General features: G+C 39.6%; 1 protein-coding gene across 1 annotated transcript in view; it reads left to right on the forward strand.

Moving 5' to 3' along the window:
* The window catches only part of LOC124804834 (obg-like ATPase 1), a 301314-nt gene extending 283484 nt beyond the window's left edge, over positions 1-17830 (forward strand). Inside the window, exons 10-11 of the mRNA XM_047265184.1 lie at positions 3512-3634; positions 17379-17830. Coding sequence (XP_047121140.1) covers positions 3512-3634; positions 17379-17489 — 234 coding nt within the window. The 3' untranslated portion in view covers positions 17490-17830. The remainder of the gene's footprint in view (positions 1-3511; positions 3635-17378) is intronic.
* The last annotated feature ends 6425 nt before the right edge of the window (positions 17831-24255 follow it).

A 24255-nucleotide genomic window follows, 5' to 3' on the forward strand; every position in this document is an offset into this window, starting at 1 on the left:
CGCCCCCACTTCTGCGATAGACACCCTATTTGCAAATGTTTATGATAGGAAAATACACAGCAGTGTCTGTTGGAAAGGTAACGCCACTCAGCTCATAGACAAACTGTTGACCTTATTCCAGAAAGACCTATAAAAAATCAGATGTTTCTGTAGACACTCTAAAAAATAATAAGCAGTTTTTAGTGCTAATTTTTCTGCTGTTGCTGTTCCACTTCCTCATAGGTTCTTCTTTTTTGCAGGTTCCCTTCATGTTGATGATTACATCGGTCCTTATGCCTTTCACCATGCAAGTCAGCAAAATGAACACTATCAGGCATATTGAAAGGGGAATAGTTTCTCGTTGAATTGCTGTTTCTCTGAGAAATGATACGTCTTCATAATGCTAGTATTCGGGCTGCTGATTTGTTCCAGGAGATCTTTTCTGTTCATAGTTTATCTGCCCAACCATGATGGTAGTCCATTTGTCAGTACCAGTTTTTTGTGAAAACTGACAGTTTTTTGTGAAAACTGACAGTTTTTTGTGAAAACTGACAGTTGATTGTGAAAACTGACAGTTGATTGTGAATTCACCAGTTCCTGGTGTGCATGTAGTTCATTTAAAACACATCCTACTAGGAAAATATTACACATCTGACTGTTACCTCTGTGCTGGAAACCTGATACTCTGTCAGCAGCTGGTTTATTTACTTAATGGTCACAGCTTGTGGAGATATTCTTATAAGAAACAACATGCCACAACCAACCCAGTAAGATCTCTTTCACACAGTGCAGCTGTGCCAGCATATAGTTTGACTTTTCTTTGTGCCAGATCAGAGAGCTAGAAATAGGTTGTCCGAGTTTGTTGGTGTCAAAATATGTAAATGGAAGTATACCAGATCTGTTAAGATCTATTTTAAAAAAAATAAAATCCATTACTTTTTGTGTGAAAGAAGAAACCTTCTGTTTGTAATTTCACACAATTTTTCAAGCTGTGATATTTTCATTTGATTTTGAGAGTAGTATTCGCCAAAAATGACATGTTGCAGAAGGAAATTGTATGTAAAGCATTAGTATCAAGTGCCATCACAGGTCAGTGACCTCCTCCTTCGCAGATGGATCACTTAGGACCACGCGTAATCAACATGTGTTGGCCTTCCTATTCACCCAGTATTCCTTCATAAGCAACGAATGGGCTAGCTTTTGTTGTGTAGACCACCTATGTTGGTTAGTTTTTCTCTCTTCTTCCTCAAAATGCCGTGTGTTTGTGATTTTTCTGATTTCATTTCTGTCCTGTAGCTTTGGAGACCCAAATTCTCTCAGGTCTTTTTCCATCTGTTTGTACCAGTTCGGTCTTGTAGTTTTGTTCTTTAAAAATGTATGGATTTTGTGCGTTAACGTGTTTGAGTCCATTCTTTCCAAGTGTGCCGTGAATTTGATTCTTCTCATGCGCATTATGTCTATTATTTTGGAGATATTTTTATATATTTCTGCATTGGGTTTTGGATAATGCACACAATCTTTAGTTCTTGGTCCTAGGATTTACCTCATTATTTTATGTTCTTTCACTTCTAATTCCCCCTTTAGTGTTCTGTGTTGAAGGTTTAGTGTCTCAGAGGTGTAGAGAGCTTCGGGTTTAATTACTGTTTTGTAGTGTCGTATTTTGCAGTTCCATGAGAAAATCCTTTTGTTGTAAACATTTTTGGTTAACTGAAATGCCGTCTCCATTTTCTGGACTCATGATCTGACAGATTTCTTTTCATTACAATTTTATTTAATTAATTTAATCATTATTTCTATTAAAACTATTTTTAACCATTTTACTCTGAGCTGTGCTGCAACACGTATAGTACTGTTATGAAACACAGAGAAACCAGTGTTGGCATTTTTGACTGAAGCTGCAAGTAAAAATAATATACAGTAAATCTGTGCCTCATACAGTTCCAACATTAAAAGATTCATTGAGTAATGCTATTTCTCCCAGCCTCCTTCCGTTTCTTGCATAAGACTCAACTAAGTGTTTAAATATTATTTATGATGAAAAGCAATATGTACTCCTGTCTTACAGACAAAGAGTAATTTCTTTTACAGAAGACATGTATGTTGTAGGAGCATTCTAGTGGTTGATCACGAGTCTTCTAGCATTGGTCCTTCAGAATTTTAGAACATCTATTTTTAAGTGATACGAGGTGCTATCCAGAATTTTCGGGACTGGTGCTGCCATCTGTTGAAAACCTTACCTTTGGACCAATGGACACCATCATCCTCGAAGTAGTTCCCATCCGCACGTACACACCAGTCCCAGCACTTCTGCCACTGGTCAGACATTTTCTGGAAGTCCTGTTCTTTGAGGGTGTTTATCACCACGAGCAATGCTTCTTGAATCCTCTCTAGAGTGTCGAACCAACGACCTTTCAACTTGAGTTTCAGTTTTGAGAATAGCGCAAAGTCGCAAGGTGCCAAATCTGGTGAGTATGGTGGTTGGGGTACAACCGCCATGTTGTTTTTTTGCCAAAAAGGTCCTGATGAGCAAGGACATGTGACAGAGCGTGTTGTCATGATGCAGCAGCCAGTTCCCTTGATGCCAAAGTTCAAGCCGTCATCACCGCACATTTTCGCAGAGCCATCACAAAATGTCACAGTAGTACACAGAATTCACTGTTTGGTTGGATGGGACAAATTCTTTGTGCACAATTCCCTTGGTATCAAAGAAAACGATGATCATGCTCTTCACTTTGTTCTCCACCTGTCGCACTTTTTTGGGTCTTGGAGAGTCCAGGCTCTTCCACTGGTACAATTATTGCTTTGTACCCCAAACACTTGTTGAATCATTGCAAGGGTCTCTGTAGCACTTGTCCCGAGAGTCGCAAAGAATTTGATACACACATGCTGTTCTGTTCACAGATCCATTGTAAAATCGCCACACGCCAAACACAGAGTATTACGGAAATGACTCATCACATATGCAACTCTCACCACCTAGCGGTGCAAAGATCTTCTACTCGTACTTTCCAGATGGCAGCACCAGTCCCAAAAATTTCGGATTCCCAGTCATAGTTATTCTTTCTGTTTATGGTTTATGAAGCGTGGCCATTTCAAATGAAGTCTTCCCATAGTTTAGAAAGTGGGGGGGTGCATACAAGAAATAAAGTGCTTTTGGGGACTGTCAAATATCAGACTGGATTCCATTAGAACTGTTGTGCTCTGTGACACTGATGTAATCCAAAACAGGAAGAAAGGCAACTGATTGATGATTTTTTTCCTATTTTGGATTGTCAAATATTCCTTCATCATTTATATTAGACTCGGTTATGCAGTGTTTTGGTCAGTTATAAGTGAACTGTATGTGTTATGGCAGTCTACTGAATAATTACTTTCAGTATAAGTATTGGCTTTAAAAAAAACTGCTTGTAGATAAAGTAGTGCATCTCAGTATATAATGTGTGTAATGCCTTTTGTGCATGTGTTTTTTTTTTTGTGATCTGTATTCAAACATTAATGCAGAAATGTTTACACTGTCGTTTTTGTGTTACAGAAAGGCACAAAAGCACCACAGGCTGCTGGAAAAATTCACACTGATTTCGAAAAGGGTTTCATTATGGCTGAAGTGATGAAATTTGATGATTTCAAGGAAGAAGGATCAGAAGCAGCTGTGAAGGTACAATACCGTTTGCGTTTGCGTTTGTACTGTGCAAGTTATGATGATGATGATGATGATGTGGTTTATATACTTATAACTGGAGTAAAGTGAGGGAAATACTGAAGAAGTTTGAAATTTTTAAGATAGCATGTCAATGTGTCGAGAAATACATGATCGTTTGTAACATAATGCATGCTGGACAAGATAGCTGATCACTCCTTTGCAAAATAAATGCTGCATTGGACATATGTAACAAGTCAGAACTGTGTGCAACACCATTGCGTTACCTAGACACCTCCTTTTCATGGCAACTGCTATTCAGAGTAATTGTTGTTGGCACATGTCAAGCACCACTTCAAAACATAAACTTCTCACTAGCACAATTGCTACTAAAAAGTGAAATAAATCTTCAAATTAAATTGTGCCATTTACATCAAGGTTGCTATACTAGGGAACAGTGAAAGTGGCAGCTGGAGACGCAAATGTAGAAAGCACTCTCTCCATCTTTTCTGCATGCTTCCCCCAATCATGTTCTCACTGTACACCTCAGTCATCAAATGTCAGAAACCTTTGGCCTGCGTGACTGAAAAAAACCAGGAAAAGTGTGCCATCAGACAATGCCGTGTGGCACATGTATGCACACTGCATTACAAGACATTCTCTGGAAAATGATACGATACCTGATACCAGCAGATAGCACATTGCAATAACAATTTTATAATTGGAAGTGGACAGTGGTCCGTTTTGAGCAATATATTGTGTCTGCAAAACCCTACATTAAGAAAAGCGCTTGTCCATGAAAGGCAAAGGTCCTATGTTTGAGTTGCAGTCTGGCACACAGTCTTAATCTGTCAGAAAATTTCAAATGAATGTACACACTGCTGCAGAGAGAAAACGACTCCAGCATATTTCAAGATTATGGTGAAAAAAATATTCTAGTGAAACAGCAGCCTCTGTTTATTAATGCATTCTTGTCTGTTTTGAAAGGTACACTCCTGGAAATTGAAATAAGAACACTGTGAATTCATTGTCCCAGGAAGGGGAAACTTTATTGACACATTCCTGGGGTCAGATACATCACATGATCACACTGACAGAACCAGCGGAAGACGGCCTAACGGTGTGCGGGACCGTAGCCCAGCTTCATGGAGACGGTTGCGAATGGTCCTCGCCGATACCCCAGGAGCAACAGTGTCCCTAATTTGCTGGGAAGTGGCGGTGCGGTCCCCTACGGCACTGCGTAGGATCCTACGGTCTTGGCGTGCATCCGTGCGTCGCTGCGGTCCGGTCCCAGGTCGACGGGCACATGTACCTTCCGCCGACCACTGGCGACAACATCGATGTACTGTGGAGACCTCACGCCCCACGTGTTGAGCAATTCGGCGGTACGTCCACCCGGCCTCCCGCATGCCCACTATACACCCTCGCTCAAAGTCCGTCAACTGCACATACGGTTCACGTCCACACTATCGCGGCATGCTACCAGTGTTAAAGACTGCGATGGAGCTCCGTATGCCACGGCAAACTGGCTGACACTGACGGCGGCGGTGCACAAATGCTGCACAGCTAGCGCCATTCGACGGCCAACACCGCGGTTCCTGGTGTGTTCGCTGTGCCGTGCGTGTGATCATTGCTTGTACAGCCCTCTCGCAGTGTCCGGAGCAAGTATGGTGGGTCTGAAACACCGGTGTCAATGTGTTCTTTTTTCCATTTCCAGGAGTGTATATTACTGCCAAATACATTACCGTATTTACTCGAATCTAAGCCGCACATTTTTTCCGGTTTTTGTAATCCAAAAACCCGCCTGCGGCTTAGAATCGAGTGCAAAGTAAGCGGAAGTTCTGAAAAATAACTTCTGCCGTCGAATTATGTAGCGCTACACTGGCATGCTTTGCAGGCACAAAGATACTGGCAACAAAACCTCTGCGTCAGTAAATTTAAAAAATAAAAAAAAAAAGGTGGAAGACGAGCTTTTTTTCACTGCCCCCGAGTTTCGACCACTGCATTTTCATACATTATCCAATGAAGTAAATACAAATTCCGTATTGTTCATCTTCGAATGTAGCAGCGTTTCAACGTACTACGAAAATCCAACTGGCAAGATTGTTTGGGTGTTTGTCAATATGGCCAACTCTACGTTCTGAAATTTTTCCTACCTGTGACAAGAGATCGTTGCTAATAAGAGCTTTTATGAATTGTGAATCGCATGTAGTATTCTTTTCACTTAAGAATAATACCGTACGAATATAAACATTTTGCCATGTATTCTTTCGTGTTTGCTGCTATCTCATTTAAATCCTGTCTGCCTAATAAACTACGAAACTAGAGTGAGACAACAGCAAACGCGGAATAATATACATATCATGTCATGTTTATATTCGTATTGCTCTTATGCCTAATAGTGATACAGTCAGAAATGAAGCACGGCAATTGACAAGATTTTTAAATCTAAGATGACTAATTTCTGTGCAGAATGTAATGTACTAGGTACTAAAGAGGCGTCTGCAAAGATTTTCAACTGGAGAAAAATTTTCGCTAAACTCACCAGATCAAAGAAAAATAAGCAATCAATTCAAACCGGACGAAGCACGTGAAAAAGGAATGGTACCCGTAAAAATACGGACGGAGCACCTGACGCATAGCAATGGCTACATGGTAAAGCTTAACTGCTAAGCTTAAGACTCGAACCAAACTACTGTAGCTGTATCGTCATTCATTCGACCTAAATTGTGTCTCATATTACAGTGGACCAACTTTGTTTCGATTTGGATGTGCGGCCTAAAACTTTTCTCTCCCTTGGAATTTCGAGGCTCAAATTTCAGGTGCGGCTTAGATTCGGGAAAATTTTTTTTCCTTGATTTCGAGTCTCATTTTTCAGGTGCGGTTTAGATTCGAGTGCGGCTTAGATTCGAGTAAATACGGTATTACTGCTCATGGTGCAACTGCTATTTCAGTTTTGATTATGTGAAAATCTAACCATTCCTTAGCGTTGCTTGTTACTTTTAAGATCGCAGTACAAATGAATAAATATGGATCTTCTGTTGCTGCAAGTAACAACTACGCACATGCCAGCGCAGACAGTGTATGCCCAGCAGCTGTATCTGACTTTTGTTGTTGATTTTTGTGGCAAAAAGGAAAGAGAAGGCAACATACAAGCAGAGAGAGGGAACAGTGTTTACAGCTTTCGGCAGGGAAAGGAACATTTTATAAAATTTTTTGCTTTTTCATTGTCCAGTTATGAAGACTCACTATTTGAGAAGTTATTTGAAACAATGCCTTCAATGAACTTATTTACATGCCTTCCTTCAGAAAGTCATTTTCTTCCAGTTATTCATTGTTGTTATACACACGCAATCCTATCTTCCACTGTGTCTTTATCAATTGCTTCCTCAGGTATATTCTTTACATATTTAATTCTAAATCTGCCATTACTGGATGCAGCCTTTCCTGTCAGTGGGGCCCCACACATTTTCTATCACATTGTGTGGACAGTGGTAAGGGGGCAACATTACAACCTCATGGCCCATTTTTGCTGCTAAGTTCGTATTGATTATAAAGGTGTTTGTGGCACATGACTTCCTCAATTATCTCTGCTTTTGTATAGTCGAAAATTGAAATTCTTTTCACTTTTAGCCACTGAGCAATATCACTCTTCTTTGACGTGAATTAAGTATTACCTCATTTTTGTCAAACAGTGGAAAATCCAGGATAGAATGTAACAATGTAATGAAAAGGATATTTGCTACTCACCATATGGCAGAGAAGCTGAGTTGCAGAAAGGCACAACAAAAAGACTGTCAGATTGTTAGCTTCCAGTCAACAAGGCCTTCATCAAAAATAGACAATGCACACACTCACACAAATAGGGGATAAAAAGGAGGCTGGGGTGGCGAGGGGGAAGGGTAGCAGGGTAGCGGTGGAGGATGGTAAAGTGCTGCTGGGATCATGCAGGGGTGAGGTGGAGAGTGGGCCAGCTGGGTGCAGTCAGGAGGTTAGATGGAGAGCAGGGGAAAGAGGGTGGGGATAAGTGGGGTAGGAGAGAAGTAAAAAGACTGGATATGTCGGTGAAATAGAGGGCTGTGTTTGCTGGAATGGGAATAGCGAAGGGCTAGATGGGTAAGGGCAATGACTAACGAAGGTTGAGGGCAGGGAGGTTACTGGAACATAGGATATATTGCAGGGAGAGTTCCCTCCTGTGCAATTCAGAAAAGCTGGTGTTGGTGGGAAGAACCTATATAGCACAGTCTGTGAAGCTGTCATTGAAATGAATAATGTCATGCTGGGTGCCATGTGTCATGCTCAGCTACAGGGTGGTCCATTTATTTCTTGGCTACAGTTTGTTGGTGGCCTTTCATGCAGACAGACAGCTCGTTGGTTGTGATGCCCATGTAGAATGCAGTTCAGTGGTTGCTGTTTTGGTTGTAGATCACATGACTGGTTTCACAGGTAGCCTTGCCTTTGATGGGATAGGTGATGTTTGTGACAGGACTGGAGTAGCTGGTGGTGGGAGGATGTATGGGACACGTCTATGTCTATTACAGGTCTAGGTCTATTACAAGGATATGAGCCATGAGTAAGGGGTTGGGAGCAGGGGTTGTGTAGGTATGGATGAGGCTATTGTGTAGGTTTGGTGGACGGCAGAATACCACTGTAGGAAATTTCTCATTTTTGGGCATGACAATAGGTAGCTGAAAGCCTGGCAGAGAATGTAATTCAGTTGCAACTGGCTTCAACCTCCGTCAGTCATTGTCCTTGCCCACCTAGCCCTTCCCTGTTCTCTTTCCAGCTACAAAGCCCTCTTTTCCAAAACGTACCCAGTCTTCTTACTTCTCTCCTTTTCCGCTAACCCTCCCCCTCTCTTCCGCACCCTCCATCTAACATTCTGACTGCACCCAGCTGCCCCACTCTCCACCTCGCCCCTGCACACTCCCAGCAGAACTTTACTGTCCCCAATTCTACCCTTCCATCCCTTATCCTCCCCAACCTCCTATTTATCCTCATCAAGTTGCCTCTCCCATAATGCCCTGCTGCTCACAGTCTGACTCCAACTGCCAGAGACTTTGGTCATGTCAATGAGATTTGCATTTGTGTGATTGTGTGCGTGTGTGTATGATGTATACTTTTGCCTCGTCGGCTGACAGCTAACTTTCTGACAGTCTTTTTGTTGTGCCTTTCTGCAACTCAACAGTAGTCAAAATCAGTGACAGTTCTTCTTTCACTGATATGTTTTCTTGGAGATCGACACTTCAGTTCTTCATCATATGTTTCCATTGTCCGTGCTTCCGCAATTTCCTCTGTAACATTCACAGTAAAACACCACCACACGCCTTTGCTTTTGAAGTCTCTAGTGCTTATAAGATTTCATCTGGTCTGTCATTGTCTCTAAGGTTGCGAAGAAATTCATGTACTGTGGATATAACTCCCTATATTTGATTCTGCGTGTCTTGAAACTCACTCATCTTAACTCATGAGAATAAGTAGCAATACTACGTGATTAAAATCAGTGCAATCTTAGCAAACATTATTCCATGCAGTGCACACATGAACGAATGCTGGGTAGTAGGTGGCAACAAAGTTGCGAAGCTGTGCCAGTAGCAGAATGAATGAATTGTGGTATTGCCATATAAACCCATTAATAATAGGTGTTCATTTGGTAGTTGCTGCTTCGTATAATGGTACCTGTATGGCAACAATGATAGAAATTATACTGTGTTTGAATATAGATATATAGACCAAGCCAGACTAGGGCAAAGACTTTCCATTGGTACTTAGAAGAGAAGAGAAGGGAAGAAGAGGAGTGGGAGACCTGACTGCCACTTTCACTGCTCTCTAGTGTATTTTCAAAGTATTGTGGAAGAACTTCTGCAGGATTCAAAATGAAAATAGTACAAGTAAAGCCACCTCTGGCTACAAATTAATCCAGGAATTGTATCAAACCTTCCTAAGCACACTGCTCACAATTGCTGGAGGTCCAGGTTTGCACATGATCCTAACTTGTTGTAAATAATATAATCACATATGACAAACTATAAACTAATTTCATTGTTTCTTTATGTTTTTATATTTTACTTTTGTTTAGGTGGAGCAACAGCCATTTGAAACAAAAGTGAAAAGTAGTACAAAGAACCACTGACTGGTAAAAAGTTTCTCTGATTGACTTAATGAATACCTTTTGCACATTTGTGTGTAATATGTTACATTCATATTCAATCACGGTCAGCTACCAGTCCCTCCACCAATCATCAGTCATCTGAAAGTTTCTTACAACTTCACCACAGACAACAGCAAGGCCTGAAAACAGCATTATGAAGCTTCTAGTGTTATCCACTGGATCACTTACATACACTGCAAAAAGTAACAGCTTTCCCAGAGTTATTATAAATTTCATCCTGTTAAGAATCAAGTGTTGAGTACTATCTGTTAGGAAGTTTGTGATCCAGTCTGTACTCTGCAAGATTATATTTTGTTCACTTGAAGACAGAATGGCAGCATGAAACTGTAAAAATGCCTCCTGAAAGTGAACACTGTATCGACCTAGGTGCATTTATGTGTGGTGCCCTGTATAAAGTATCTATCCTCAATCTCATACACACACTCAAAATATTTACATAGCTTTCATAAATAAACTTCCTGTTACTGACATCTTCAACTTTTATAGTCCTGTCTTCCTCAGTTGCGTGTAATGTTACGGTATATTAATAATTTTTACTTATGGACCATCTGACAGCAACTGAATAAAACACAATTTTAGTACCATACACATTTCGCCTTTATTTTCTGCAAGGCATCATCAGTGGCAGGTTGCGTGGACAATTTCCTACATATTATGCTCCTGTTGCATTTTTGGTGTTGTTCTTCTTCTTATGAACGCCAGTTTGCGGTTTTTTCCCCCATTCCACAACACTATGAACTGAACGCTTGTTTTAAAGCAACAGTATTCAAACGTGGAGAAAGAAAGACTTCACTGTATTGAAACAGAAGTTAAAAGTCTACTTAAAGTTTGTCGTGTTAGTTTACAGCAGTGAACGGGTTGAACTTCAGCATGTAATAGTAAACAACAAAACCTGAGAAGTCCAGGCACTAATGAATTCAGTTCCCCAGACAGTATCTCAAAGGAGGACAAGGGTGTGTAGTACATTTTTGTACAGGCAAGAGACTGATGGAGACAGAGAGAATATCAATCACAAATACAAACATTGATCTACTTCGAGCATTCCAAGCCTCTTTCGAGACTGAAGATAATGGCTCTCTTCAGTTCTCCCATTTTGTATTTATGATTATAGAGAGACCATTCTATTGATGTTTGTCATCATTTGAAGATAGAGTTCTTCAGGGGAAATAATTCTTGGAGCATTTTCTTGTGTGCTGTAGTCTGTTTTGGCAGTTTCCAATCAGCTGTTTCTCAGTCACTTCTTCATGAAGGATGGTAAGTGCTAAATTTTTTCCATTTTGGAAGGCAGAGGCAGGGGAGGGGGGTGGGACTTCATAAGTCAGCTCTTCAACAACCAGCTTTTGCAAATTTTTTTTTCTACTGCCTCCGCCACCTCGTGCAGTGTAGCTGTGGCCACTAATCAAGGACTAGTAAAAAAACAAGTACTGGAAGTTAGACAGTCACATGCTTTGAGAACTGACAATTCATTTATTCAAAATGAGAAGTATTAAACATACGCTATTTGATCAGAAGTGTCGAGGCACCCGAGGAGAGACTGACTTGCGAGTATAAAAGGATGTGGGTGGTATTTTATCAGTAGAGAAACAGTAACAGAAGAATGTCCACAAATTGGTGTCTGGATACTTTTGATCAGGAATTTCAATGAAGAAATGTGCAGGGGGGGGGGGGGACGCCAATATTTTGAGCAGATCACTCAAAACAGCTATTCATACTACAGTACATCTCAGAAAGGAATTTGGGTCAAGGTGAGTCATTGTCTCAAAAAAAATCTGGCATGAACTGTTCTGCTTCTACAAAGACAATGAATTACTTGTATTGATCTGAAGACTTGCATATTTTTTGAAACTGTGCCAAAGAAGAATTACCTTGTAAACCTAGCTTTTCTGTATTGCACAGTTTCCAAAAACACTACCTGCTATTCATATTTTATTTTTATGTTCAGCATGAGAACGAGATCGAGAGAAGAAACAAAAATGTGTGTTGGAAAGTGACTAAATGACAGAATAGCAAACATTTCTTATAGTCTGATAAAATACTTGGATCTTTAAGGACATAGATTTTGAGATTTTTAGTGCCTATATGAGAGGTATTCAGGATCACAGTAGAAAAAAACTTTAATTTTTTCATAGTATTAAGGGTATGAAAATAAATCATATTTGTGCTGTAACAGTTTCATTTGTTTTTATAACTTGGGTACCATCCCCTTCACGTAACCTCCTGGTTACATAATATACCCAGCCATTCCTCGGTAATTGTTGTTGGAATACATAAAGTGAATTTTCTGCAATTTCAGCATTGTTTTGCTAACCTAATTTTCTTATGTGATTTTTAATGTGAATAATTGGTATAATATCTACTACCATCAAGTATGTAGAATAAGGTGTGTGATGTGAAACATCTGTGTAACATTTTATCAGGTAGTTGTATATCACAAATTATTTGGAATTCAGTGCACTGCCATTTCACAGCTTCTCACTAATGTGTTGAAACCTGTTGGTGCAGTTCTTCATTTTCCGGATTGCCAAGGGATGCAAACTAGTGATGTGAATGTTGTCTTTCTAGTGAAATTAGTAGTTGTTACCACACTGTCATTGAACAGACATGTGTATGCCTTATTAATTGATCATTTTTTATCCAACTGTGTCTGCGTTATAACCACAAAACCATATCTCATCTCTTGCCATGACTTTTTTTGAGAAGTTTTCATCACTACCCTCCCATTTTCAAGCACATTCCAACACATGCATACGTGGATCTCTTTTTCTTCGCCTTTCAATGACTGAGGCATGAATTTTGCTGTCTGATGATTGATCTGAATTTGTTAGTTACACTTGTTCAGTAGGTTTCCACATTGAGGCCTCCAACTTTTTCAGACTGTTAAACAACTGTATTTGCGTATTACTGCACAGCACTCCACACTTGTGATATCGACTTATGTGATGTGGTAGGTTGTAGTTAAATCACTGATTGGACTGCATGCAACATTTAAAGCCTGCCTCTTTAATTTGGCCAAGCAATTCAAATGTATCTTCCTTAAACTCCCTTTCCAGTTTTGCAACAGACTTCCATACCTGTTCCTTCATTATAAAATTAGTTGAACAATTTGTGTGCAAGCTCACTTGAATGGTTACATCTCAGAAATTAGTTATGCAAAGGAATGTGGTAGACAACAATGTCTTGCTAAATGTTCATTTAGCAATACTTGACATCAGGGCTACAGCACTATGTTCACTATTTTCAAAGTTCACCTTTTTCAACATGCCATGTACGTAAGTTACTAATCAGTTAATGCATTTCTCTTCTTGAGTACTAGACAATTTGTGAAACCTCATTTGAAAATGTTATTGTATATCTGCCTCCATGAATCATTTGGATTTCCTAATTTATTTTCCGTCATACAATAGTTCGAGGAGTGTACATAGAAGCTGTATCGATTAGTGGAATACATAAAGAAGAAAGGGAAAAGGAGCTAACAATGAAAAGTAATGAGTGCAAGTTACATTATTTGCAGCACTTAAGGATCCGCGGTGCCATTAATGTTGCCGTAACATGTTTGAATTATTCAGTTGTGTTAATCTCCCTGCATATACAGATTTGGAAAAAGTTCTTACAGTAGACATGAGGTTACCTAAAGTATCAGAATCAGTGATAGTGGAATGAGTGGCCCAATATGTGTAATACATGACAGGAGGCAGATCCCTAATATTTAAGTTGACAGCCAAAACACATGTAGTGTTTAGATCAGAAGGAATGAGGCAAGATTGCGTGTGAGGAGGAGGGGGAGTAAAGTTGGAAACTAGCATTCTATGATGTCACAGTTGATAGTGACTGATACTGCGTTGGACAAACGCGAGAAAAGATAACACACATCACATTGTTGAAAAGGACCATGCTGATGCTGGCATTTCCATGAAGTGAAACACTACCAAACATAACTGGTTTAACGAGGATTTGATCACTACTGCATATGTTACATTTGTTATAAGATAGTCTTAATAGCAGCACTGACTTCTCAAAATTTTAAATTTTATACATACTGTTAGTTTTAAATTATACAGCATTATTGATTCTGGCATTAACAGCAGCTGGATTATTGCACATAATAAAAACTATGTTTTCGTTGGTTTCATTGGCAGTACAAAATTTAGATTTTGCCCCATTGGGCTGGTGAACATTATTTTGTTTCATTAATTAGTATTCCACGATCACATCACAAGATGGATGTTCCACCTCTGTATTGTTTTCTAGTGATTACAAGTTGCCACAAAATCAAATTCAGATACTGATGTAATCCGTTTTGTAAATATCAGTTGTTGTTGTTGTTGTTGTTGTTGTTGTTGTTGTTGTTGTTGTTGTTGTTGTTGCTGCTGTGGTGGTGGTGGTGGTCTCCAGTCCAGAGACTGGTTTCATGCAGCTCTACATACTACTCTATCCTCTGCAAGCTTCTTCATCTGCAAGTAACTACTGCACCCTACATCCTTCTGTATCTGCTTAGTGTATTCATCTCTTGGTCTCTCTCTAGAATTTTTACCCTCCAAGCTGCACTCCAATACTAAATTGGTGATCCCTTGATGCTTCAGAATATGTCCTACCAACCGATCCCTTCTTCTAGTCAAGTTGTGCCACGAATTCCTCTTCTCCCCAATGCTATTCAGTATCTACCCATCTAATATTCAGCATTCTTTTGTAGCAGCACATTTTGAAAGCTTATATTATCTTCTTGTATAAACTATTTACTGTCCATGTTTCACATCCATACATGGCTACACTCCATACAAATCCTTTTAGGAGAGGCTTCCTGACACTTCAATCTATACTCAATGTTAACAAATTTCTCTTCAAAAACTCTTTTTCTTCCATTGCCAGTCTACATTTTATATCCTCTCTACTTCGACCATCATTAGTTAATTTGCTCCCTAAATAGCAAAACTCTTCTACTACTTTAAGTGTCTCATTTCCTAATCTAATTCCCTCGGCATCACCTGATTTAATTAGACTACATTCCATTAGCCTTGTTTTGCTTTTGTTGACGTCCATCTTGTGTTCTTTCAAGACACTGTCCATTCCATTCAACTGCTCTTCCAAGTCCTTTGCTGTCTCTGACAGAATTACAATGTTATTGGCAAACCTCTAAGTTTTTATTTCTTCTCTATGGATTTTAATTGCTACTCCAAATAGACTGAATAACACCAGGGATAGGCTACAACCCTGTCTCACTTCCTTCCCAACCACTGCTTCCCTTCAAGCCCCTAGACACTTACAAAACAGCCATCTGGTTTCTGTGCAAATTGTAAATAGCCTTTCGCTCCCTGTATTTGACCCCAGCCACCATCAGAATTTGAAAGAGCTTTCTCTCAGTTTACAAAGACTAGAAACATAGGTTTGCCTTTCCTTAATCAATTTTCTAAGATAAGTTGTAGGGTCAGTATTGCCTTGTGTGTACCAACATTTCTATGGAAATGAACTGATCTTCCCGAGGGTCAGCTTCTACCAGTTTTTCCATTCATCTGTAAAGAATTTATATCAATATTTTGCAGCCGTGACTTGTTAAGCTGATAGTTTGGTAATTTTCACATCTGTCAACACCTGCTTTCTATGGGATTGTAATTACTATATTCTTCTTGAAATTCGAAGGCATTTCGCCTGTCTCATACATCTTACTCACCAGATGGTAGAGTTTCGTCAGGGCTGTCTCTCCCGAGGCTTTCAGTAGTTCTAATGGAATGTCATCTACTCCCAGGGCCTTGCTTCACGTTAGGTGTTTCAGTGCTCTGTCAAATTCTTCACGCAGTGTCATATCTCCCATTTCTTCTTCACCTAAATCCTCTTCCACTTCCAAAATATTGCCCTCAAGTATGTCACCCTTTTATAGATCCTCTATATACTCCTTCTGCCTTTCTGCTTTCCCTTCTTTGCTTAGAACTGGTTTTCCATCTGAGCTCTTGATGTTCATACAAGTTGTTCTCTTCTCTCCAAAGGTCTCTTTAATTTTACTGTAGGCAGTATCTATTTTACACCTAGTGTTATGTGCCTCTACACCTTCTTCATTTACTACATTTTTATATTTTCTCCTTTCATCTATTAAATTCAATATTTCTTCTGTTACCCAAGGATTTCTACTAGCCCTTGTCTTTTTACCTACTTGATCCTCTGCTGCCTTCACTATTTCATCTCTCAAAGCTACCAATTCTTCTTCTGCTGTATTTCTTTCCCCTGTCCCTGTCAATCATTCCCTAATGATCTTTATGAAACTCTCTGCAACCTCTGGTTCTTTCAGCTTATCCAGGTGCCATCTCCTTAAATTCCCACCTTTTTGCAGTTATTTTAGTTTTAATCTACAGTTCATAACCTATAGATTGTAGTCAGAGTCTACATCTTCCCCTGGAAAGTCTTAAAATTTAAAACCTGGTTCCTAAATCTCTGTCTTACCATTATATAATCTATCTGGAACCTTTCAGTGTCTCCAGGCCTCTTCCACATATACAACATTCTTTCATGATTATTAAACCAAGTGTTAGCTATGACTAAGTCATGCTCTGTGCAAAATTCTACTAGGTGGCTTCCTCTTTCATTCCTTACTCCCAAAACATATTCACCTACCACATTTTCCTTCTCTTCCTTTTCCTACTATCGATTTCCAGTCCCCCATGACTATTAAATTTTTGTCTCCCTTCACTATCTGAATAATTTCTTGTATCTCGTCATACATTTCTTCAATATCTTCGCCATCTGCAGAACTAGGTGGCATATAAACTTGTACTACTGTGATAGGCATGGGTTTCATGTCTATCTTGGCTACAATACTGCGTTCACTATACTGTTCGTAGTAGTTGACCCACACTTCTATCTTTTTATTCATTATTAAGCCTACTCCTGCATTGCCCCCATTTGATTTTGTATTTATAACCCTGCGTTTACTTGACCAGAAGTCTTTTTCTTCCTGCCACCAAACTTCACTAATTCCCACTATATCTAACTTTAACCTATCCATTTCCCTTTTTAGGTTTTGTAACCTACCTGCCCGATTAAGGGATCTGACATTCCATGCTTCGATCCGTAGAACACTAGTTTTGTTTCTCCTGATAATGATGTCCTCCTGAGTAGTTCCTGCCCAGAGATCCAAATGGGGGACTGTTTTATCTCCGGAATATTTTATCCAAGAGGACGCCATCATCATTTAACTGTGCAGTAAAGCCGCATGCTCTCGGAAAAGATTGTGGCTGTAGTTTCCCCTCGCTTTCAGGCATTCGCAGTACCGGCACAGCAAGGCCGTTTTGCTTAACGTTACAAGGCCAGATGGGTCTATCATCCAGACTGTTGCGCCTGCAACTACTGAAAAGGTTGCTCCCCTCTTCAGAAGCCACATGTTTGTGTAGCCTCTTAACATATAACCATCCATTGTGGTTGCACCTATGGTACAGCTATCTGTATCACTGAGGCACACAAGCCTCACCACCAACAGTCAGGTCCGTGGTCCATGGTTCATGGGGGGAAACATCAGTTACATTTTCTATAACAGAAAGAGATGACCTTGAAGTTAAAATCCTGTGCTCTATTTTCCATAAACTAAAATATTTTTTGTTGTTTCAGGGAGCTGGCAAATACAGACAACAGGGAAGGAATTATGTCGTGGAAGATGGTGACATCATATTTTTCAAATTCAATGCAGGAGCAGGCCTGAAGGATGCGAAGAAAAAGTGACCTCATGTGATCCACAATCCTGATATTTGTTGCTGCAATTCCTTACCTGTATTGGAAGCCTGTGGCAGACTGACATACAGAAAAACTTGTTTTTAGCTGTTTCTTTTGTGCTACAGTTCACAAGAAAGCCACACATTTGATGATGTTTGGCTCCTTATTTATTATATGGTTGATACTAAACAAGAGTTTCCTATGTTTTACTTTTATGTATCTCATGTTGCAGAAGACACATGCATTTATTAATTATGGTTTTTTAAAAACACTCATGCCACAGGCTTCTTTGATTGAGATGACTTTTGTAATATATTACGAAGTCTACAAATACATCATTTACACAGAAATTGAGTTTTCATTTCATTTTATTCCCATTTTGTAGAAATTGGATGAGCTCTATGCATATTTTATTTAAGAGGCAGTTGCATTATGATGAAATTTCTATTGCATATGTATTATTTAATGTGGAATTCATAAAGTGTATAACAAATATTACTGTGTTAATTGTATTCCTATCTGGATTTTTAAAATAATGTCATGTCAAATGATATTTCTGAAGCATCTGTATCATCATTGCTGTTTTTCCTAAATACAATGAAAATTATAATCAAAGATATTGGGATGTTTGAAGAGCAGTACTTGTAGGCCCAGGTTTGCTTTAAAAAATAAATCATTTTGGGTTATCACAGGGAGCATAAGAAAGTTGTAGTTGTTGTTGCTGTTATTGTGTTAAGGAACTGAGAGATGTTTTGGCACTGCTGTAGTACTTGGTTCCACATCTGGTTGTATATACATGTCTGTCTCAGCTGAGATAGGCATGCTGTCTTATAGTCATCTACAGCTAGGAATGCTTTTATCATTGTTCATCTAAATTTGTATTACAATTTGTCAGATTGCTGCTTTTTTCAGCTATGAGCATCTATTCTGCTGCAACAGGGCACTTGTATATGTTGCTTTTGTGTATGACCACCATGTAGCCATGACATACAACAACAAAATGAAAACTCGTACAGCAGATTTTTGGTTATGGAAACTTAAACACAAACCCTGAAGAAGTATTTGCTTTCTTTCATATTTCCTTTTGGTAATCATTTGTGACTTGAGATATCCCTCTTCTTTTTTTATTTTGTCCTTGTCTAAGAATTACTACTTATTTTAGTTGTTTATTCAAGCTAAGCCATGGAAGTTATAACAGGACTTGAAAGCTCACAGTGGATGGTTTTTTGTCATAGTCTGAGTCCACAAATATAATTATTATACTAAAGGAAAGTGTACAGCCTTTAGTCATTAGATACTGATTATAATGTGTTCCAAAGACATTACTGTGTATTTATGTTAGCATTGTAAATTAAGCAGTTGAGAGAAAAAGGGTTGTTATGGTTTGAGAGACAAACAATTAAATATCTTAACACAGAATATTTAATGTACTGTGGAGATATGCCAAAAAGTAGTTGAGGGAGTGCTGTCATCTGTAAAAGCGAAAAGGATGTAGGCAGGGGACAGCAGTTGCCCTCCTCTCATCAGGAAATACAAAGTATATCAGCCATTTGCCATTGTCCTTTGCCACAGCCACTTTCACTGAAAAAGGAACTGCATTCGTAAAGGTAGCAGAGCTCTGTACATTCTGTTTGTGTACCTATTGACAACACAGCACTTCTGCCTTCCGGTGAGTCATCTCCTTTATTCCTAAATAATTCGTAATCTTCAGCATTCTTTTGTAATGACACAATCCAATAGCTTCTATTCTGTTCTTGCTTGCCAGCCGCGGTGGTCTAGCGGTTCAGGCGCTCAGTCCGGAACCACGCGACTACTACGGTCGCAGGTTCGAATCCTGCCTCGGGCGTGAATGTGTGTGATGTCCTTAGGTTAGTTAAGTTTAAGTAGTTCTAAGTTCTAGGGGACTGATGACTGACAGATGTTAAGTCCCATAGTGCTCAGAGCCATTTGAATTTGAATTTGTTCTTGCTTGAACTGTTTGTCATTCACATTTCACTTCCGTACAAGACTATACTCCAGCCAGACACTTTCAGAATCACTTTTCTTTCCTTTGACAGTCTACATTTTATATTCCCCCTAATCGGGCCATCATCAGTTGCTTCACTGCTCAAATAGCAAAACTCGTCTTCTACTTTTAGGGTGATGAGCACCAAATTAGTGTCAATTTCTCTTAGTCTGGACTACCACAGTGAGTTACTTCTGTAACAATATACTCCTTTAGTAACTGATGGAGTGTTCACTTTCTATTTACTTTTAACTAAAGGAGTTACGCCTTTTTACTAAAGAAGTATGCCATTGCTGCACACTGCTGGCAAGTGCATTTCATTTCACCTTGGAAATATTGATTGTCAGCAGACATTAACGCATCACATTTCAGAAATAATATTGTGTTAGCATAATTGGTTCTAGAAAAGAGTATTGATATTCAGAGAAGTTAAATGCTAGTGAATTGATAATAGGATTGGTGTATCATGAAAAAGAAAAGTACTATTAATGAACAATTTATTGTTCAATCCTTGACGCTGCCATCTACAGCTCCCATCATCCATTATTAGTATGTGACATGGTAATTTAAGTGATACATATACAATTTTTTTGCAGCTTGAGATACAAGCTATCACCAACGTGAAGGTACCCAAGGACAATTTAATTATTAAGAAATGTTCAAAAAACATACCAGAAACTGATAAAAAGCAATTTGCTCAACTAATGAAAAAGTATATATAACTAGTATTGAGTCTAAAGAGTACTGTGTCGACATGCTAAAAAGTAAAAAGGATGCTTGGGAAAGAACACATGTTGAATACAATGCAGAAGGCCTTACATAAAGATCACAAGAGGAACTTAAAATAATTTGGAATGACATGAAAGTGTATTCAAAGAGAATGAAAGCTAAATGTAATTGAGAACAATTCCAAACTAGTGGTGGAGTAGCTGAGATACAGATAGGTGATATAAGCCAAGGGGTGTTGATATGACAGGGTGTGTACGACCCAGGAGATCCGGGAAAAACCCGGGAATTTTTTCATCTGGGAGAATACCGGGAAACACCCGGGATTTTTTTAGAATTCTGGAAATTTTTCATTGTTTTAGTTTTCAGTTAAATTTTTGTGATTTTGACCGGTAAGAACCAATACTCTAACAAAGGATATTACTGTATCCCACTTCTGCAGAATAATGCTGCAGCAACAAAACATGAACGACAGAAAAAAACAAAAATAAAACTTAAGTCACAAAAAAAAAAGAAATACGCCATACACAACAATAAAACACAGTGCTCATATAAGTGCGTCAAAGGCTTCAGGAAGACTATGCAATGCTTCCTAACAACAAATTGCGTCCGATGAGTGTGACGTGACAGCTGTTTATATTAGATTCGTTTGAGCAGTTGCAGGCAGGCTCTTGTGCATGCACAGTTGAGTCACGTATGACTAGGACCTTCTCCCGCTTCTGGCTACAGATGTGTTGCTGGGCGCCACTATCTAGTATTGCCACGGTTCGGAAATATCGTAGATCCGGGGCTGATGTTCAGAGCAATCTGAGTTGTAGTGGGGAGGTGGGTAGTCTCCACGTGACCCGTGTTTACGTGTAGTGATTTTGCTGTTTCCCCTTCATTTATTGCTCTCACATTAAATGAAAACAAAACGGTTTTCTGTATCACATATACAACAAACATGACTCTGATGCAGCTTATAAGCACCGACATGAAGGCAAGGGATTAGTGTGGTACTTGTGTCATTCCAATGTGCGAGCAGTAAATGTGGCAGCGTGAACTGTGGCAATGATGTTACCAAAAGTGTCCAATGGCACCAGTGTGCTGTTATTATTTTCTTGGGTGCTAAAGGACAAGCACTAGTAGATATCCATCAGAGAATGGAGAATTGTGTGAGGTAGCATGCCCCTCAAAAACCACCATTGTGAAATGGTGCACAAAGTTCCACATTACTTCATCATAATGCACATCCTATATAAAAATGTTGTAAAGCAGATGTTATGCCAACTCAAGTGAGACACACTTGAGCACCTGCTCTCTCCTTGTGATTATCATACCTTTAGTACCTTTGAAATGGCAACAATTTCTATCAGATGAGGATATGCAGCAAACAGTTATGGAATTATGCACCCAGCAGGACACAGAGTTTTAGCAAATGGGTATCTTTAACGTGATGCATCCACTGATTGCCTCACTGCTCAGTGATTTTGCTTGATTGGCATACTGATTCTGGAATGTACAGCCTTGGAATGGAACCTTTTGGAACACCTCTTATATCTTCCTAAATTACTCATTTAATACTGGTTCCTCTAGGAACTTTGTAAGCAGGTTTTTCATTGGATAGTGGGTGCCAGTCTTCAAATGTCTGCCAGTTCAGGTTTTTCCCTTGGCAATGTCCGTGGATGAAACAAACCTGTAAAGGTTGCTGCTGCCCTTCTTTGTACATGTTGAATATCTCCTGTTACACGTATTTTCTCCAGTATCTTGCTACTCAACTGAAGTCTGCCACATGCTTCACTCATGACTGAACTTATGTGATCTTCCCATTTCACATTGCAACACACTGGAACACTCAAGTGTTTGTATAAATTGGCCAATTCCAGTTGTGACTCATTGATATGACACTAATGTTTTTGCATTCTGTGAAATGCACAATTTTACATTTCTCAACATTTAAATCAAATTGCCAGGCTTTGCACCACTTTAAAATCTTATCAAGATCTGACTGAATTGTAGAGGTCAGGGGTGGATGACCTCTAAAGTGGATTGTGGAGCTGGGCTGCTAGTGCTTAGGTACTCCTGTAATTCACCACCTTAAGGGTGGTTGCAGTGGTGTGGCAGGTGGTTTTATTCCATACAAGCTACAACAGTAGTGGTGGTACCAGAATGTGACCATATGACCATCACCTCCCCCCCCTCCCTCCCCGAAGACATAGATAGGACTTGGTTGGTGAAGCATGCTGAGGTAAGCAAGAGGCCTTTCCTTAAGGCTAGTGTGCAGCATCTGAAGAGCTGTGGATGGCAGCCCGGAGAGGTGGTGTGCTCAGTACTCAACGTTCAGCCTCCATAGTAGGGTGGACTTCGGCAGCCAGGATAGGGAGCTGAGGTGACTGACACAAATAGACAGCTCGGTGTGGGACATAACTGGGTGTGCAGAATCAAATTGCAGTCCTCAGCAAGGTTGATGATGGCTCACGACAATAAGGTGTGTGTCACAGGTGATGATGGACAAGAGCAGGGAGACGTGTTTGTCCGCACGGACAGTGACAGACAGGAACAGCTAGACAACCTCTGCACGAACTACGGACCTCTGGAGTTGGTGGACAACAGCACCTGGAAGTTAGCCAGCAAGTGGTTGGTAGGCTCCTAGTTGGCAGTATTTAGACTTAGCGAGGACAGCAGACCTCGAGCTGGTTTAGGTAGAGTCTGTTGGTGGCACCTAGCTGATCCAGCAGACTAGCATAGATCTCTCCTCATAACTGGCTTCTGGTGGTGACTGTCTGATGCTTGTCTAGAAATCTCTATACATAAAACGCAATTTCCCGATTGACTGGCTGACTCATCATTGCCCAGCCCAAACTGCTAAGGATAGAAACTTGAAGTTTGGAGAGGGTGTGGATTTTATACTGTAGGCACCATTTAAGAAGAGATTATCTGAAATTCCACCCCTAAGGGGGTGAAACAGGAGGTGAAAGACTTTTTGAAAATTTGTCACTGAAGAGAATTTTGAAGCTAGAATTATGAAAATGCATTTTGCTTCTCAGTCAAAAAATAAAAAATTTGTGTTTTAACACTTTTAGAAATTCACCAACTAAGGGGGTAAAATTGTAGATGAAAGTTTTTTTGAAAATAAATAATTACCATAGAGGTACTAAAGGATTTCTAAGGCACCATCTATGACAGTTGGTATTTCACTTCTCAGTTATATATAAAGAAATATTTGATAGGGGAAGAAAGTTGCTATGGTAATATCTCCACAAGAACACAAAAGGTATGATTAACAGAAACTTTGGACTGCAGCTACCAGAACTGCTTTTTGAATAGAAGTACATTCAAGAAAGACCACACTTACTTGGCTTGAAAAACTTAGAATGTGTTGCAATTTATGAACAACATAAAAATTTGATTAAGTAAAAACAAAAAAAAATCTCTGCAGGCCATACAGTCTACACGAGTGTAGCAGTGGGCGCTAAGCTAGTGGCAGGATATATGCGAGCTTGGTCCACTATTGTTTTGGAAAGTGTAGCAGTTATGCCCTCTAAGTCACAAGATCGAGGCATAAGGGATAGCCATTGAGCAACCACACCATCAGCGCCCCACCTTTCTTGTTTTGTCAGCAACTTCACACATCTGGCAGTGCTGTAACAGTGTGGCAAGTTCTTTCAGAAGCACCAGATAGTGACTTTAGCAATGTGAGCACATTGAATATGTCTTCTTGCACAAAAACACATACTATTGGGGTTTCTTGTGTCCTTCTCTCTTCCTATGATGTTTTTCTTAGAGGGTCACAGGAATCTGCTGCTATGACAGATGGGACTGTGGTGCCATACACCTACCCTCTTTGGAAGACCCAGTGTCCGGACCATCTACATCTCTGGACTCTGGAAAAAACTTTAACAACATATTCCATAGTTTGACAGATAGGTGTAATATTCATTGTTTCCTCATCCTAGTTCAGCTTAAACCACTGGGTTCATTGGTTGAGCATTTAACTAATTCTCACTTTCTAAGATTAATCCAGTCTATTGGCAAATGATTTACTGGGAATTCATGTGGGTGGGT

The sequence above is a fragment of the Schistocerca piceifrons genome, chromosome 1 (genome assembly GCF_021461385.2).
Source record: "Schistocerca piceifrons isolate TAMUIC-IGC-003096 chromosome 1, iqSchPice1.1, whole genome shotgun sequence".
Taxonomy (NCBI): Eukaryota; Metazoa; Arthropoda; class Insecta; order Orthoptera; family Acrididae; genus Schistocerca; species Schistocerca piceifrons.